At 42.7% G+C, this 19,697-nt stretch overlaps 1 protein-coding gene across 2 annotated transcripts in view; it reads right to left on the reverse strand.

Moving 5' to 3' along the window:
• Nucleotides 1–19,697, reverse strand: part of LOC139390001 (solute carrier family 23 member 2-like) — a 61,436-nt gene that overhangs the window by 24,145 nt on the left and 17,594 nt on the right. Inside the window, exons 1-2 of one of the 2 annotated variants that reach the window (XM_071137085.1) lie at nt 1,890–2,015; nt 88–296 (exon numbers count right to left, since the gene is read on the reverse strand). In XM_071137085.1, coding sequence (XP_070993186.1) covers nt 88–296; nt 1,890–1,938 — 258 coding nt within the window. In that variant the 5' untranslated portion in view covers nt 1,939–2,015. Of the gene's footprint in view, nt 1–87; nt 297–1,889; nt 2,016–19,697 lie in introns of those variants that run through there. The other variant, XM_071137086.1, reaches the window with a different exon arrangement.

A 19,697-nucleotide genomic window follows, 5' to 3' on the forward strand; every position in this document is an offset into this window, starting at 1 on the left:
GCACACATACAGACAGAACACACACGCACACACACAGATGCACGCAGACAGAACACACACACACACACACACACACACACAGCGTACCGGAATAGGGTAGAAGTCTGCGCTGTGTTTGTTCTCCTCCTCATACTTTGCCCCTTCTCCTCCCTCCATCGACATAGAGGTGGTATTCTTCCCCACGCCCATTCCTCTATCTTCCTCCTCTTCCCTCGCTCCTCCCGTCTCTCGCTCTGGTAGAAACACTGCAGATTTATCCTTCAGCTCCCTTACATGGTCCAGGACTGTGTCATCTACTGAGAGAGAGAGAGATAAAAGATGGATCATTTACTACACAACTTTCCTGAGTCTGCTCTTGATGTCACCCAGACTACAGTATTACAGTAGGTACTGTACCAGGTAGACTATGCTAGAAAATGCCCACTGGGTCAAAAGCTGTGTGTGGATGGAGAGCAGGGTTGGGCTTAAAGCTGAGTTTGGTTTAAAGCAGAGTTTACAGATAGACAGCTGTCTGGTCCTGGTTCCAGAGCCCCAGACCTGAGGGATCAGTATCTGCACAGTCACCACCTCTTCACCCCAGACTGGATCATGAGCAGAGATCAGATGTGATCCAGGACTGTGGAGAGACCTGATACTGGGATGGGCCTGGGAGACCCCGAAGGAGTTCCAAATGGCACCCTGTTCCATATACACTGCACTACTTTTGACCAGAGCTTTATGGGCCCTGCTCAAACGTAGTGCACTATAAAGAGAATAAGGTGTCATTTGAGACGCAGACCCAGATGTATACACTCATACAGTACGCTGTCAGGTATCGATGAGAAACAGGGCAGAGGATGGGGGATGATGGAAGAGAAAGAGAGAGGGGGGCAAGGTGGAAAGGAGAAGAAAGTCGACAGGTACAATAGGTGAGCAGAGAGAGGGAAGGATGGATTAGGAGATTGAGGGATAGACTGAGGAGGGAAAGAGGGACGAGGGTGAGAAAGGGATAAAAGCGGGAGGAAGAGGTGTGAGACGGAGGTCAGTTTGTTGGTCTCAGGTGTTGTTGTGTTATTTCTGGTGTCATGTCAACTCCATTTTATAAGACAATGCCTTGGGCTCAGTCTAGCCCTGTGACTAGTCCAGGTCTCACCCCTACCCCTACTCTAACACAAGACTTTTGGCTGTGTCTATCCCTGCATGTTATCTTTCACTATCTTTCTAAACTTGTACAAGGCCTTCTGTCAGACTTAACCTTCCTCTCAACACCCCCTCCCAGCTTTAAAAATGAAAGATTAAACCTACTCTCCAGAGAACATTTTAGTCTAGGAGTAAGCAAAGTCCAACTCCAGTCTCCTTTTCAATTTATCACCAAAAGACACATCTCAATAGGTGGCCAATGAGTCCTCTGATATGACACAAATGGGGAAGGGGAGGTGGATGGGACTTTCCTCTTTTGTTCTCAATTGTTCCTCAACCAAGGGGGAAGGCCAATGACAGAGGGCACCATCAGACACCAACTCTTTGAATGGCCTACTCCATGAAGTTTGTACTTCAAAAAATAATGTTTTTTTACCCTTAAGTTTGTGTACATTACTGTATTTATCCTGGGGATATTGTTATTCAACAGGAAAAGTAAAAAAAAACAAAAAAACATTTTTTTTTTGCCGGAGTGAGTCTTCAATCTAGTTCTGAGAAACCAGCCCTGAGCTTCCCCCTTTCCCCACCTTTATTATACCCCAACCCTTCTCCCATCCTCCCCTCTTCTTTCCCCCTCCCTACTTCCTTCATGTGTAGTGTTGGATAATGTGTGAAGTACCTAGTTGACATCACCCTCACCCCTGTCCCCCCTCCTGTTTTCTAACCCCCCCTCATCCCTGGTCAGTGTTAAATGTTGGTAAGTGAAGTACCTAGTTGACACATCCCATCGCTCCTGTCGAGCTGGGCAGCGGGGTGCATCTGTGTGGAAGGGGTGAAAGGGGGAGAGGGGGGGCCAGGTGGGAGAAGCGAGAGAGAAAGATGGAGAGAGAGAGAGAGAGAGAGAGAGAGAGAGAGAGAGAGAGAGAGAGAGAGAGAGAGAGAGAGAGAGAGATCTGGGGGGGGGGGGGGGGGGGGGGGGGGCAGGTGAGGGGTAAGGGGGCAAGATAGTTGTTAATGTGACAGCCAACATTCATTAACCGCTCATCAGTTTAGGTAATTCATGAGATCGAAACCAATCAATCCTATGTCCCTCCCTCTCCAGCTATAGACCTATCGCACAGGCACACCTTTTTGTGACATGGAAATAATATGTCCTAACAGGCTGTCTGTCCTACAGTGGCAGTCTGTCCCATAGTAAACTACAGTGGTGTATGTAGTTGTCCCATAGTTTCTCACAAATACCACTGTGGCCTAACACAGCTCTGTTTCCCCCGTGTGCGTGCGTGCACGAGCCATGGAGGTGGAGGAGAGTCTGTGTTGACAACATTCCATCCACCTGCTCCTCTGTGTGGTAGCACATCACTCCCCAACTTGTGTGAGGGAGAGTTAATTCAGTGTTCATTCATGTCAGAGAGGAAGAGGCGAAGCGAGAGCATTTGCTCTGCCCAAAATCTGTCCGCATGAGATCAGCTCTTTTGGTTTATGGAGGTCTATGGAGAGTGTAGAATTACATGAGGCTTATATGATAAACATAAGTTTTGTAATGTTTAGGCTGTTACAAAAGTACTGATAAGTGGATGCACGTGGCATTCCGGCAACTACTTAGTTGTGCCTGTTGTTCATACGCGTACCTGACCTCTCATTGACTAGAATGTCTCACCTGATCCACCTGCCTTCAATCATTGAGGACATGAATTTCAATTGTTAGAGCTGTCACTCGGCTATCTTGTCGATATAATAGATAATCTTTGTTCATGTCGTCTTATTAGCTGACAAAAGCACATTGTGTGAGTAGTTATTTTAATGTCAGCAATAGTCACAAAAGAATGTGGTGTGTGAGTGTGTTTACGGTCAGTTATAAGACTCCTCGGTCATTGCAGCTCTAGAGAAACAGAAGTGAAATGTACAAGAATAGGAAATCAAAACTTTACAGAAGCACCTAGAATAACCTCAACCTTCACCCAGAGGGATAGTCCTATGACTACAGTTAATAGGAAGGAAAAAGATGACAGTCAACCAAAATTGAACTACCAAAATACAACTTCTTTATAAACAAAAGTACATACCCTGAGGATTAGAATGTGTAGAGAGAGGGGGATAGACAGAAATAGAAAGAGAGGGAGAGAGAGCGAGAGAAATAGACAGGAAGGAGTAAAACTCAAAACAAGAAGTACCCGCGCTAAGGTCTATTCAAAGCTGGTCTGATCAATCGGAATCAATCTTGAAGCATGGTCTTGATCACACGGACTGTGATATGTTCCGGGTAGCCTCTGAGAATAACATTGACGTATATACAGACACGGTGACAGAGTTAATCAGGAAGTGTATAGGGGATGTTTTTCCCAATGTGACTACTAAAACCTACCTAAACCAGAAACTGTGGATAGATGGCAGCATTCGCACAAATCTGAAAGCGCAAACAACCACATAGCAAGGTGACTGGGAATATGGTCGAATACAAACAGTGTAGTTAGTCCCTCCGTAAGGCAATCAAACAGGCAAAATGTCAGTACAGACACAGGAGTCACAATTCAACAGCTCAAACACGAGATGTATGTGTCAGGGTCTACAGACAATCACAGATTACAAAGGGAAAACCAGAAACGTTGCGGACACTGACATCTTGCTCCTAGACAAGCTAAAACGCCTGCTTTGAGGATAACAGTGTCATCGACACGGCCCGCTCCCAAGGACTGTGGGCTCTCCTTCTCCGTGGCCGACGTGACTAAGACGTGTTAACCCTCGCAAGGCTGCTGGCCCAGATGGCATCTCTAGCCGCATCCTCAGAGCATGCGCAGACCAGCTGGCTGAAGTGTTTACAGACATATTCCATCTCTCCCTATCCCAGTCTGCTGTCCCCACTTGCTTCAAGATGGCCACTATTGTTCCTGTACCCAAGAAAGCAAAGGTAACTGGACTAAATGACTATTAATCCGTAGCACTCACTGTCATCATGAAGTGCTTTGAAAGGCTGGTTAAGGATAAATCACCTCTACCTTACCTGACACCATAGAACCACTTCAATTTGCATACGGCCCCAATAGATCCACAGACAATGCAATCGCCATCACACTGCACAATTCCATTTGGACAAGAGGAATACCTATGCAAGAATGGTGTTCATTGACTATAGCTCAGCCTTCAACAGCCCTGGTTCTGAACCCCGACCTGTGCAACTGGGTACTAGACATCCTGATGGGCCGCCCCCAGATGGTGAAGGTAGGAAACAACACCTCCACTTTGCTGATCCTCAACACCAGGGCCCCACAAGGGTGCGTGCTCAGCCCCTTCCTGTACTCCCTGGTCACCCATGACTGCATATCAACGGGGCCACAGTGGAGAAGGTGATAAGCTTCAAGTTCCTTGGTGAAAACATCACTGAATCTAAAAAAGGTCCACCAACTCAGGTGAAGAAGAGGAAACAGCACCTCTTCAACCTCAGGAGGCTGAAGAAATTCAGCTTGGCCCCCAAGACACTCAAACTTTTACAAATGCACAATTGAGTATCCTGTCGGACTCTATCACCGCCTGGTATGGCAACTGCACCACCTGCAAACGCAGGGCTCTGCCTGCCCTCCAGGACACCTACAGCACCCGATGTCACAGGAAGGCCAAAAAGATCATCAAGGACATCATCCACCCGAGCCACGTCCTGTTCACCCCGCTACCCATCCAGAAGGCGAGGTCAGTACAGGGGCATCAAAGCTGGGACATCTTAAAACCTCTTAAGGGTCGGCCCTTTTTTCTTCTTCCAATTTTCGCCTAAAATGGCATACCCAAATCTAACTGTCGCTCAGGCCCTGAAGCAAGGATATGCATATTCTTGGTACCATTTGAAAGGAAGTTTTGAAGTATGTGGAAATGTGAAAGGAATGTAGGAGAATATAACACATTAGATCTGGTAAAAGATACATCTTATTTTATTTTTTTTTGTACCATCATCTTTGAAATGCAAGAGAAAGGCCATAATGTATTATGTAAATTGCAACTGGGCTGGAATTTTGGCCACTAGATGACTGCAGTGTGTGCAAAGCTTTAGATTGATCCAATGAACCATTGCATTTCTGTTCAAAATGTTGTATCAAGACTGCCCAAATGTGCCTAATTTCTTTATTAATAACTTTATGTTCGAAACTGTGCACTCTCCTCAAACAATAGCATGGTATTCTTTCACTGTAATAACTACTGTAAATTGGACAATGCAGTTAGATTAACAAGAATTTAAGCTTTTTGCCAATATCAGATGTGTGTATGTCCTGGGAAATGTTCTTGTTACTTACAACCTCATGCTAATCGCATTAACCTACATTAGCTCAACCGTCCCTGAAGACGATTTAAGGCCATCAGACTGTTAAATAGCAATCAGTAGCCAGCTACCACCTGGTTACTCAACCCTGCACCTTAGAGGCTGCTGCCCTATATACATAGATAAGGAATCACTGGTCACTTCAATAATGTTTACATACTGCTTTACTCATCTCATATGTATATGCTGTATTCTATTCTAGTGTATTTTAAAGTCAATGTCACTCCAACATTGCTCATCCTAATGTTTATATATTTCTTAATTCCATTCTTTTACTTTTAGATGTGTGTCTATTGTTAGATACTACTGCACTGATGAAGCTAGGAACACAAGCATTTCGCTACACCCGCAAATACAGTTGAAGTCAGACGTTTACATACACTTAGGTTGGAGTCATTAAAACTCATTTTACAAACCACTCCAAACTTCTTGTTAACGAACTATAGTTTTGGCAAGTCGGTTAGGACCTCTACTTTGTGCATGACACAAGTCATTTTTCCAACAATTGTTTACAGACAGATTATTTCACCGTAATCACAATTCCAGTGGGTCAAAAGTTTACATACACTAAGGTGACTGTGCCTTTAAACAGCTTGGAAAATTCTAGAAAATTATGTCATGGCTTTAGAAGCTTCTGATAGGATAATTGACATCATTTGAGTCAATTGGAGGTGTACATGTGGATGTATTTCAAGGCATACCTTCAAACTCCGTGCCTCTTTGTTTGACATCATGGGAAAATCAAAAGAAATAAGCCAAGACCTCAGAAAAAAAATTGTAGACCTCCACAAGTCCGGTTCATCCTTGGGAGTAATTTCCAAACGCCTGAAGGTACCACGATCATCTGTACAAACAATAGTATGCAAGTATAAACACCGTGGGACCACGCAACCGTCATACTGCTCAGGAAGGAGACGCGTTCGGTCTCCTAGAGATGAATGTACGTTGGTGTGAAAAGTGCAAATCAATCCCAGAACAACAGCAAAGGACCGTGTGAAGATGCTGGAGGAAACAGGTACAGAAGTATCTATATCCACAGTAAAACGAGTCCTATATCGATATAACCTAAAAGGCCGCTCAGCAAGGAAGAAGCCACTGCTCCAAAATCTCATTTAAAAAAAAGCCAGACTACGGTTTGGCTGCACATTGGAACAAAGATGGTACTTTTTGGACAAATACCCTCTGGTCTGATGAACCAGAAATATAACTGTTTGGCCATAATGACCATCGTTATGTTTGGAGGAAAAACGGGGAGGCTTGCAAGCCGAAGAACACCATCCCAACTGTGAAGCACGGGGGTGGCAGCATCATGTTGTGGGGGTGCTTCGCTGCAGGAGGGACTGATGCACTTCACAAAATAGATGGCTTCATGAGGAAGGAAAATTATGTGGATATATTGAAGCAACATCTCAAGTCATCAGTCGGGAAGTTAACCTGTTGGATCTCTAGGGGCGCTATTTCATTTTTGGATAAAAAACGTTCCCGTTTTAAGCGCGATATTTTGTCACGAAAAGATGCTCGACTATGCATATTCTTGACAGTTTTTGAAAGAAAACACTCTGAAGTTTCAGAATCTGCAAAGATATTGTCTGTAAGTGCCGAAACCAAGATGGATAAATCACAGGCGAAACCAAGATGATGCGTCAACCAGGAAATTAGCAGAATTTCTGAAGCTCTGTTTTCCATTGTCTCCTTATATTGCTGTGATTGCGCAAGGAATGAGCCTACACTTTCTGTCGTTCCCCCAAGGTCTTAGCAGCATTGTGACGTATTTGTAGGCATATCATTGGAAGATTGACCATAAGAGACTACATTTTCCAAGTGTCCGCCTGGTGTCCTGCGTGGAATTCGGTGCGCAATTGCCAGCTGCTTGTACTTTCCCATTTGATTGAGGGGAGAAACCATGCTTCCAAGAACGATATATCAATGAAGAGATATGTGAAAAACACCTTGAGGATTGATTCTAAACAACGTTTGCCATGCTTTCAGTCGATATTATGGAGTTAATTTGGAAAAAAGTTCGCGTTTTGAGGACTGAATTTTCGGGTTTTTTTGGTAGCCAAATGTGATGTATAAAACGGAGCTATTTCTAATACACAAAGAATCTTTTTGGAAAAACTGAGCATCTGCTATCTAACTGAGAGTATCCTCATTGAAAACATCAGAAGTTCTTCAAAGGTAAGTTATTTTATTTGAAGGCTTTACTTGTTTTTGTGATAGTTGCTTGCTAAATGCTAACGCTAATGCTAACGCTAAATGCTACGCTAGCTAGCTACTGTTACACAAATGATTGTTTTCCTATGGTTGAAAAGCATATTTTGAAAATCTGAGATGACAGTGTTGTTAACAAAAGGCTAAGCTTGAGAGATAGCATATTTATTTCATTTCATTTGCGATTTTCATGAATAGTTAACGTTGCGTTATGGTAATGAGCTTAGGTCTATAAATAGAATCCCGGATCCGGGTTTGGTCGTCGCAACAGGTTAAAGCTTGGTCGCAAATGTGTCTTCCAAATGGACAATGAACCCAAAGATTACTTCAACATTGTCAAGGTATTGGAGTGGCCATCAAAGCTCTGACCTCAATCCTATAGAAAATTTAGGGCAGAACTGAAAAAGCGTGTGCAAGCTAGGAGGCCTACAAACCAGACTCAGTTACACCAGCTCTGTCAGGAGGAATGGGCCAAAATTCCCCCAATTTATTGTGGGAAGTTTGTTGAAGGCTACCCGAAACGTTTGACCCAAGTTAAACAATTTAAAGGCAATACACTCAATTAGTATTTGGTAGCATGTAAACTTCTGACCCACTGAGAATGTGATGAAAGAAATAAAATCACTGTACTTTTATTCTGACATTTCACATTCTTAAAATAAAAGTGGTGATCTTAACTGACCTAAGACAGGGAATTTTTATTAGGGTTACAAGTCAGGAATTGTGAAAAACTGAGTTTAAATGTATTTGACTGAGGTGTATGTAAACTTCAGACTTCAACTGTATGTGTATGTGACCAGTAATGATTTTGAAGAGACATTTGTATCGCTAACTGTAACCCTACCCAGAATACCCTGGGTTGACAGTGCTGGCTCCATCACCATGGTAACCTGGACTGTGTTACACTGATGTAAGATTCCACTGGAGGAGGAAAACAATCCCTGCCAACCAGATGTGTGTGTATTAGAGCTGGGCGATATGGACAAAAATTCCTATTGCGATACATATCCTGAATTGATGCAATAACGATAAATAGAACAATAAGTTTATAACATTACGTTTTTTAATGATCTTTTAAAACTACTAGTTTGATGGTTGTAGCCATCAATTGTCATTTTTTTTTTTTTAAGTATCACTCATACTAGCAAATGTATTTCATTTCAAACTTTACATTTCTTTAGTATAGGCTACTTATTGTAATGAACGATATCAGCAAAATGCCTGCGATAAGTGATTGATATAGTCGGTGTCGATAATTTTCGGATTATCGCCCCCAGCTCTAGTGTGTGTCCCAGTCCACCAGATGTGTGTCCAGAGTTAAGCATGGCCAAGACTTCGCAAGAAAGATACATCTGTACACACCTCCTGGTATCAATACTTTATTATTGAAGTTAGGCAGCTGACATTACAAAACAATACACTGTTGTATCATGGCAAATTCAGAGATAGATCACATTTGGAATCTAATCGCTTCAAATACTAATCAAGGGTTTAGTGATTAGTTGAATCAGGTGAGCAAAAACATTCAACGACTGGCTGGAGGTTTATAAAAAATGGATTGGAAAAGACTTATACAGTAGCAAGACAAAGTGAGAGAACCTTTTGGAATTACCTGGATTTCTGAATAAATTGGTCATAAAAATGTATCTGTTCTTCACCTAAGTCACAACAACAGACAAACAGTGTGCTTAAACTAATACCACACAAGTTATTGTATTTTTGTCTATATTGAATGCATATTTACCAATTTATGCAGAAATCCAGGTAATTCCAAAGGGTTCACATACTTTTTCTTGCCACTGTATACTTTTTCTTGCCACTGTATGCATATATGGAAAGATAGACGGAGGGATTTCTATTCTATCAGATGAAAGGTCTCAAAGATGTCTCTTTGGGATTTAATATGTCATGACCTCATAATCTGGTGTCATTATAATCTACACATTAAAAGACTGGGAAGCAGCCATGCACTCCTGAGTCCCTCAAAATATATTTGATTATTATTAACTTTGGCACGAGAACTCAGGGAATGGAGAGGACTCGGAAATATCATCCAGCGTCTCCACTTAAACAGGTTGAAATCTCCTCCCACACAGGCATGCAGGCACGCACATACGGCATCCCTCAAATCCTCACATACAGACACAAATGGGTCCTGGCTGTGTTTTTGTCTAGGCCAGAAATACATAATGCTGACTCACTTATGCTTTCTGTCTACACTGGCAGATAACGGAAGCGTGAAGTCTTAACCCCTACACCAGGGGTTCAAACTTTTTCACTCAGGGCCCCCCATCCAGCATTGGGGAACATCTCGTGCACCCCCTGCATGCGCCTCGTCTATTTCTATGGGCACAAGCATTGTTTATTTTATTTAACAAGCATTGTTCATGACAAACTGGTGGAGAGAATTTTGCCATTTTAAAGCTTATTTCCTGCACATTTTCTTGCAATTCCATACATTTTGCAACGTCTAATGTGTATTAATGTGATATGAGTGAGAAAAATAATATATTCGGCCTAAAAAAAAAAAAACGATAGCCGACATGGGCTAGTTGATCTGGACATTTGATAAGTTATAAATAGCTCTCGAAGGTATGCAATGACTAAGATGACAAGAGGAACTGATGACGCACTACCAAAAATCGAAATTGCACCTTGTACATTCTACTATTACAACATTCAAGAGTAAATTTAAAGCCGGACTGATATCAAACTTTTGGCACTCCCCCCTTGCCGACCCCTCCCGCCACAGTTTGAGAACCACTGCCCCATACACTTACTTAGATTATGGAACTCTACATTGTCTGTCGCAGACAGGGTATGTTAAGTCACCTATGAAAGGCAGAGCCTTTTATTTATAAGGGTCAAGGATCAATAGGGCATTGGCCTGGAGAGGTCAGAGGACACCGAACCATGCTGGGGTGTGTATGTATGTGTTGTATAATGGATGGGGGCTGTCCTTTCTCTTTCTGTCAGCCTCAAAGCTTCAAAACCCACAACCCCCTACACCCACAGCGCCACCACCGCTGAGCTCCCAGTGAAAACAGAATTGCTGTGGCAGGCTTCACCAGCAACAAGAGACAGACAATAGAAGACACTGCCACCTGCTCCAGAAAAGCGTGGGCGTACTTCTCCTTCTCAGGAATAATTTTTAACACCCATTCGTTTTAGCAACAGAAACACACAGTTTGAATTAAACAAGAGTCAAGACTACAACACTTCTTGTATGTACTGCTGGTGGAGACACTCAATGCTCTTAACCTTTGAGATACAGAACAGAGGCAAGACGGCCAACTCTCCTTTGTTGAAAATTCTAACAAATCTACATGCAAGCAGTTGTAGAGAATAGCATCGTGACAGAGAGTGGCATTGTGACACCTCCATCCTTACAGGGGAGGGGATAAGAGCTATTGGCTGTAAATCCCTCTGGTCCTTTCCATTACAGTAGCTGGTGTTGCTGTTTTATTAGTTGACTCTGTCGGGGGGGACCCCGACTGTCACCGACTCAGAGTCTGGGAATGAAAGAATACCAACACCCCAGGAAAGTCTATTAAACTATGTTAATGCTCCACTGCTATACAGCCCATCACAAAGAGCTTAAATACTAATAAAACATGACTTGGTTTAAACCATACAGTACACCTGCAACAAAAGGTGTTAAATACTAAAGAAAGACAGCGGGCAGAAAGGGTGTGTGTGTGTGTGGTCTACTGTGACAGAGCAGCTATCCATGGAATCCAAGCCCATATAGTACAGTACACACTAGGGCTGGGCTATAAATCAATAATTAGAGGTAATTACTTCCCTCAATAACGATATAAAACATTTAGATACATTTTTAATAATGTCGATATAGAATAATAAGGTACAGCAGTCCATTTCACCTCTGACGCAGCAGGAACGTGCAGAGAAGTGACTATGTGCGTGGAGAGGTATACGCCCACTAAGAACCACTTAGCACCTCGAGTGATGGAGTAGCCACTATTAACCACGAAAAATGAGTGATGTAGGTGGAAAGTGGCAATGATAGCCATGGAGAAGGACCAGCTTCCAACAAAGAAATGACTGATAAAAAGGGTTCAACTGTTCCAGTAATTTGGCAGTGGTTTGGCTTTTTGAAGTCCAACAAAGAGCAGAGCAATGTTCGGTGCATTGTGCCGTAGACAGGTGGCTACGTAGTCTGGTAATACCACAAACCTTTTTCCCCATCTGAAGCAAAATCACTCTTTGGAACATGCAGAAAGTTTGAGTTAGCTCCACGGTATTGATAAATGCCTCTCAAGCACCAGTCAATCTAGGGATGTTTGCACAAAGCAGTCAACACTGACAGCGTATATGCCCTACGAGCAAACATCAAAAAGACACCATAATGCTATTACGCATTGCATTGCTAAGGACATGCTACCAATTAACACAGTCGAAAAGGAAGGTTTCAAGAGGCCTATCAATTTAATGTACCCCCGATACGTGCTCCCTGGCCACAAACACTTGGCTCACGCAGCACTGCCTAAACTCTACGCCGAGTGTAGGGAAACATTTGAGGAACAGCTCAAAACACATATTTTGCTATTACTACCTACCGATCTGTGGTCTAGTCACACGTCAGAGCCTTATATTAGCCTCACTATATTGACAAAGACTGGAACCTTCTAAATAAATGCCTTCAAAACATCATACTTTCCCGACGACCACATGGGTGAAACTATAGCAGAAGGGATCATTGACGCTCTCACCTACTTTCTATTTGTTTGACCTTTATTTAACTAGGCAAGTCAGTTAAGAACAAATTATTATTTACAATGACGACCCAGGAACAGTGGGTTAACTGCCTTGTTCAGGGGCAGAACGACAGATTTTTACCTCGTCAGTTCAGTGATTCGATCTAAATCAAATTTATTTATATAGCCCTTCGTACATCAGCTGATATCTCAAAGTGCTGTACAGAAACCCAGCCTAAAACCCCAAACAGCAAGCAATGCAGGTGTAGAAGCACGGTGGCTAGGAAAAACTCCCTAGAAAGGCCAAAACCTAGGAAGAAACCTAGAGAGGAACCAGGCTATGTGGGGTGGCCAGTCCTCTTCTGGCTGTGCCGGGTGGAGATTATAACAGAACATGGCCAAGATGTTCAAATGTTCATAAATGACCAGCATGGTCGAATAATAATAAGGCAGAACAGTTGAAACTGGAGCAGCAGCACGGTCAGGTGGACTGGGGACAGCAAGGAGTCATCATGTCAGGTATTCCTGGGGCATGGTCCTAGGGCTCAGGTCAGTTGAAACTGGAGCAGTTGAATCTAGCAACCTTTCGGTTACTGGTCCGACGCTCTAACCACTAGGCTACCTGACACTCCTGGGGACTCAAGACAGACAGGTCTGCATTACAACGGATAGTGGTGCGAACATGGTGAAGGCTGCTCAAATCAACCAGACTGCAATGTTTTGGACATCGTCTGCACTTGGCCTTTGGTAAGTAAGCTTGTCAATATTGAAGTGATTGGTTAGATGAAAAAAATTAAATGCACATTTAGTTTCATCAACTGATTAAGTTAAATATTACATTTGTACATAAAAGGGATTATTTCTATTTTAACATTTTATAAAAATCTCGATTCCTCTTAGAAACAGTGGGTAGAGACAAACTGGTGATTGAGCAATTGAGTGTGTTAGAAACTGGTAGGTAGGTGCCTTTTCCTATTTGCGGAAAAAGAAGAGACCGAGCTGTTGCTCAAAAAGCACACAACCTATCCCAGCACAAGTTGGTGACTTGTTTTTTTTTTTTTCAAAAAGCCATGCTCCACCACCACAGGTCTTACTGAAATCCGGCTGGTAGAAAAGTTCTTCACATAACAGTCTTTCAGCCACTCTGGTGGCTTCACAGCCCTTTTTGGGCACGCTTGTGGCTCTGAGCATTCTCTCTCCTTCACCCTCTTTTTGTGCATTTTCTGTGGCTTCAGTCTGTGTGGCTGTTAGATCTGGAAGAGCTCTGAGATGTGTTCTGTTCCCTTGTACCTCTTCTGAGCCTGTGTCCACCACATAGGAACGTGGGGCATCCGCTTTCCTCAGCACTATTGCTGGTGTCTCCGAGTTTGTAATCCACACACGTTGACCTTTGGTCAGCTCTGGCCTCTCCGTAGTACAGTGTCTCTGATTAAAGTCTCCAGTTTGCATTTGTTTCAGCCGTTTGTCCCTCTCAGCGAAGGCCTTTCTGTTAGGCCATCGGGGTTTAAGCTGATCTGGCGAGACAGGCAATGGGGAACGCAGCCTCCTGTCCATCAGGAGCTCGGCAGGCGACGGCCCATGATGCAGTGTAACTCTGTAAGCTAACAAAGCCCTGTATGGATCCTTGTTCTTTTTCAGCAGTCCGATGACTGTTTCACAGCTCTCTCTGCCTCACCATTACTCTGTGCATGGTAGAGGCTACTGGTCACATGTGTGAAGTCATATTCTGCGGCAAAAGCAGAAAAAGGAGCTCGCAGAGAACTGGGGACCGTTATCTGTAACCAGGACCTCAGCGACCAGGAAAAAAATTGACTTCCATCCATTGATAACACCAGCTGAAGTGGTTATGGGTATCTTTGCTATTTCAATGTATCTTGAGTAGTAATCTACCACTAGCAGATAAGTGTAATTTTTCCAATAGAACATATGCCTTTTGCCATGGCCGTTTTGGCATCTCCATTGCTATCATTGCTCTGGATGACAAGGTTGACATTTTGTACAGACCTCACACTGGGCCACCAAGCTTGGCAATCTGAGTACTCAGACCAAGCCACCACACTGACTGTTGAGCCCTCAGTCTGCATTTGGTTATCCCTGGAGAGTGCATCTGCTGTGATCAGTGCCTTCCCTGGCACATACACCATCTTCTAGGTGAACCTCAGTAATCTGAGGCGGAAGCGCAGTACTCTGGGAGGCAAGTCGTCCAGTGCTTTTGTCCCGAACAGAGCCAACAGTGGTTTGTGCTCAGTCTCTGCTGTAAACTGCAGGCCAATAAGGTATTGGCTGAGCCTTTCACATGCCCAAGTGATAGCCGACGCCTCCTTCTCCACTTGAGCATACCTTTGCTCTGTGTCGGGAGCTTCGGGAGATGTTATTGGACGCCACTCCATGTTGTCCTGCATCTGTGTGAGGACCGCCCCTAGCCCAAAGGATGATGCATCTGCTGATACCTTTGTCTTCGCGTGGGGACGGTACTGGGCCAGCACTCTCTGTGAGGCCAGGTCTCCTTTGATTTTGTCAAACGCCACCTGTTGCATGTGACCCCTGACCAGTCATTCTCTTTGGCTAGTAAGTCTCTCAGGGGTTTGGTTGTATCAGAAAACTGTGGGAGGAACTTACCCAAATACAGTGGGGCAAAAAAGTATTTAGTCAACCACCAATTGTGCAAGTTCTCCCACTTAAAAAGATGAGGCCTGTAATTTTCACCATAGGTACACTTCAACTATGACAGACAAAATGACAAAAAAAATCCAGAAAATCACATTGTATGATTAACACAAATTGTGTGGGAAAAATGTATTTTATTGTGTTATATTCCATTATATTATCCTTACGATAAAATATACAGTGGCAAGAAAAAGTATGTGAACCTTTTGGAATTACCTGGATTTCTGCATAAATTGGTCATCAAATTTGATTTGATCTTCATCTAAGTCACAACAATAGACAAACATTGTGCTTAAACTAATAACACACAAATTGTATTTCTCTTGTCTATATTGAATACATAATTTAAAAACATTCACAGTGTAGGTTGGAAAAAGTATGTGAACCCCTAGGCTAATGACTTCTCCAAAAGCTAATTGGAGTCAGGACCTGGAGTCCAATCACTGAGACGATATTGGAGGGGAGGTTGGTTAGTTAGAGCTGCCTTGCCCTATAAAAAAATAACTCACAAAATTTGAGTTTGCTATTCACAAGAAGCATTGCCTGATGTGAACCATGCCTCAAACAAAAGAGATCTCAGAAGACCCAAGATTAAGAATGGTTGACTTGCATAAAGCTGGAAAGGGTTACAAAAGTATATTTAAAAGCCTTGGTGTTGATTAGTCCACGGTAAGACAAATTGTCTAGAAATGGAGAAAGTACAGCACTGTTGCTATTCTCCCTAGGAGTGGCCGTCCTGCAAAGATGACTGCAAGAATACAGCGCAGAAAGCTCAGTGAGGTTCAGAAGAATGCTAGCGTGTCAGCTAAAGACTTACAGAAATCTCTAGAAGATGCTAACAGCTCTGTTGATGAGTCTACAATACATAAAACACTAAACAAGAATGGTGTTCATGGGAGGACACCACGGAAGAAGCCACTGCTGTCCAAAAAAAACAAACATTGCTGCACGTCTGAAGTTTGTAAAAGTGCACCTGGATGTTCCACAGCGCTACTGGCAAATATTCTGTGGACAGATGAAACTACAGTTGAGTTGTTTGGAAGGAACACCCAACACTGTGTGGAGAGAAAAAAAAAAGGCACAACACACAAACATCAAACCCTCATCCCAACGGTAAAGTATGGTGGAGGGAGCATCATGGTTTGGGGCTGCTTCGCTGCCTTAGGGACTGGACAGCTTGCTATCATTGACAGAAAAATGAATTGTGCGCCAATTGCGTCACCCAACTTCTGTTGAGCTTCAACAGCACAACGACCCAAAACACAGAAGTATCAACAACAGAATGGCTTCAGAAGAAAATACGCCTTCTGGAGTGGCCCAGTCAGAGTCCTGACCTCAACCCAATTTGAGATGCTGTGGCATGACCTCAAGACAGCGGTTCACACCAGAAATCCCAAGAATATTGCTGAACTGAAACAGTTTCATAAAGAGGAATGGTCCAAAATTCCTCCTGACCGTTGTGCAGGTCTGATCCACAACTACAGAAAAAGTTTGGTTGAGGTTATTGCTGCCAAAAGGAGGAACAACCAGTTATTAAATCCAGGGGTTCACATACTTTCCCCACCCTGCACTGTGAATGTTGACCGTGCTTTCAATAAAGACAAACTTCTAATTGTTTGTGTTTTATTAGCTTAAGCAGACTGTTTGTCTATTGTTTTGACCTAAATGAAGATCAGAAAATGTTATGACCAATTTATGCAGAAATCCAGGCATTTTCAAAGGGTTCACATGCTGTATGTGTGTTGACTGATCGGGTAGGTGTATCTTGTCTGTGTTAATTGGGATGGCACAGCCATGGCTGCACAGACCCGTAACATAGGATATTTTGAGTTTAATTAGGCCTATTCTTTTGAAAATACATTTTATTAGTCTTATGTTTTAGGATCTGCCTAAACAAATTAATAATGTATTTGTTTATTTTGGATGCTGTATATTCTCAATGGATCTATTCAAAAAGACAACCCACATCTGCACACTACTACTACCACTCATTCCCGGCATGCACATGGGGAGGTATAAAAAGGTGTATACAGGCAAGAATGAGGTAAAATAATGGGCCTGCTTGTAAGGGAAATATAAAGATTGTGCCGCCCCCCAAAAAAATGTACAGGCAAAATACCATACATCCTATGTGAAAGCAGTACTCATAGCCTGAAGTAAATCTTCAAAGCCAGACCCACGCCTCTGCTCTCTGTGTAGGCTCCTATTACCACAGTCATGTGTAACTGCATTGACTTTCACTCTGCTGCTTTATAAAATGACAAAACTACATTAACAAAATAAATGCTGCTAACTGCATTTAAGGGCTACAGTTACTGCACGTCTGTAAAATAATGTTGTTATAGGTGTAAAAGAATGTTGTTATAGATGTATTAGAGGAAGTCAAGGAATATTTCTGTGGACAGTGAGGTCTAGTAGGGTGTATTCTGTGTGTGTGTGTGTGTGTGTGTGTGTGTGGGGAGTGGCAGAAAAACAAAGAGGGAGAGGGAGATAAGACAGAAGAAGCAGAGGGGTAAGGGGTAACTACTATGAAACCGTCCTGAATAGAAATGGAGCTCCCCTAAGCCCATAGACCAACTGCTTACTAGGGCTGGCACAACAATTTAGAATTGCGTAATAAACAATTATGGATAATAACCGTGAAACAAAATCATAATCTTCTTAACGGGATACTTCAGGATTTTGTCAATGAGGCCCTTTATCTACTTCCAGAGTTAGATGAACTTGTGGATACCATTTTTATGTCTCTTAGGTCTTTATGTCTCTGGAAGTTTCGAGAGCGAATGCTAACTAGGGTCAAGGCAATGACTGGAAGTATCTGCTAGCAGGAAGTATCCGTTTAATGCAGTCATTTTAGGGGAGGGGTAACTTTATTTTCTAGTAGGACTAGATATAGTTTACTGAAAAGCAGTTTTTCATTTTTACATGAAGGGGGTAAAGTTGGTAACTATTTTACGAGCAGAACATCGTGGTCGGGAGAGAAAAAAAATATAAAAAAACGTACAAAAGTTCCAAGCGGTCAAAACCATTCATTTTATAAACTGGGGTGTCACCAAAGCTGTGTTGTATTCATTAGGTATGTTGTAGCACATTTTCAAAAGAAGCATTGACGCATTACAAGAGCAAATTATTTTAACAAAAATGACAATAACCGTTGTCATTTGCATGACAATGAATCGTTACCCAAAACTCCATAATCATCACAGCTCTACTGCTTACACCTCCCCGAAGGTCGTATCAGATGGAAACTTTGGTCAATAGGATACATGATAATGTTGGAAGCATCAAGATTACCGCTGTGCTGGTTACTGGCTATTCTTTTAATGAGCTCTGTCCCCAAACAAGACCAAATTTGGTTGGTCCAGACCGGACCAATCATAGACGTCTGTTTCACAAATTTGGACATCAAAGTACAGCTCACTCGAGTACAGCACGGTAAAGTACATTATATTGTACTCTACTTTTCTTTACTGAACTGTCCAAGCGACTGGTTTGTGACTACTACGATTTCCCGTTGTAGCCAACGCAATTGCAGAAATTCCATTACCGATTTGGTAAGGGAATTTAGTTTTAATTAGTTAATAATTCATAAACAAAATGTATACCAGTAAAAACAGTATAATTGATAGACGTATCTTTACTTGTTACTTCTGTGAACTTTCATTATCCTCCCTCCTCACGAGGGAGAGAAATGAGTAAATATCTTAAAAATAAGTGGGGTTTTGGTAACAGAACTTTAAGGCACAAGGCAATTTATCCAAAACTAAATACAGTAAAATGTTGATAGTTGACAGGGGTCTTTACTTCAACATTGTGTTCTGATGCATTTCTAAGATCCCTTTTTCATCGGTTTGACCAGAAATCAATGCCTTTGCTTATTCCTAATTTTATCATGGAAAACATTTGAAAAAAGTATATGCCTTAATTTCAACAACAAAAATAGGACTTGTAGCTTTCATTTGACACCCAATTTGATATGCTCCTATGAACTGTTGGTGCTCATGGGTCCTTCTTTGGCGGCACGTAGCCTTGTGGTTAGAGTGTTGGGCCAGTAACCGAAAGGTTGCAAGATCGAATCCCCGAGCTGATGAGGTAAAATCTGTTGTTCTGCCCCTGAACAAGGAAGTTAACCCACTGTTCCTAGGTCATCATTGAAAATAAGAATGTTCTTAACTGACATGCCAAGTTAAATAAAAGGTAAAATAAATTGTAAAAATATATGGAAATGACAATATGAATGCAATCGCCATCACACTGCCCGATCCCATCTGGACAAGAGGAATACCTATGTAAGAATGCTGTCAATTGACTACAGCTCAGCATTCAACACCATAGTACCCTCCAAACTCATCATTAAGCTTGAGACCCTAGGTCTCGACCCCGCCCTGTGCAACTGGGTCTTGGACTTCCTGACGGGCCACAACCCAGGTGGTGAAGGTAGGAAACATCTCCACTCCGCTGATCCTCAACACTGGGGCCCCACAAGGGTGCATTCTCAGCCCTCTCATGTACTCCCTGTTCACCCACGACTGAGTGACCATGCATGCCTCCAACTCAATCATCAAGTTTGCAGATGACACTACAGTGATAGGCTTGATTAACAACAAGGACGGGACAGCCTACAGGGAGGTGGTGAGGACCCTCGGTGTGTTGTGTCAGCAAAAAAAAAGAAGAGA

The sequence above is a fragment of the Oncorhynchus clarkii genome, chromosome 30 (assembly GCF_045791955.1).
Source record: "Oncorhynchus clarkii lewisi isolate Uvic-CL-2024 chromosome 30, UVic_Ocla_1.0, whole genome shotgun sequence".
NCBI lineage: Eukaryota > Metazoa > Chordata > Actinopteri > Salmoniformes > Salmonidae > Oncorhynchus > Oncorhynchus clarkii.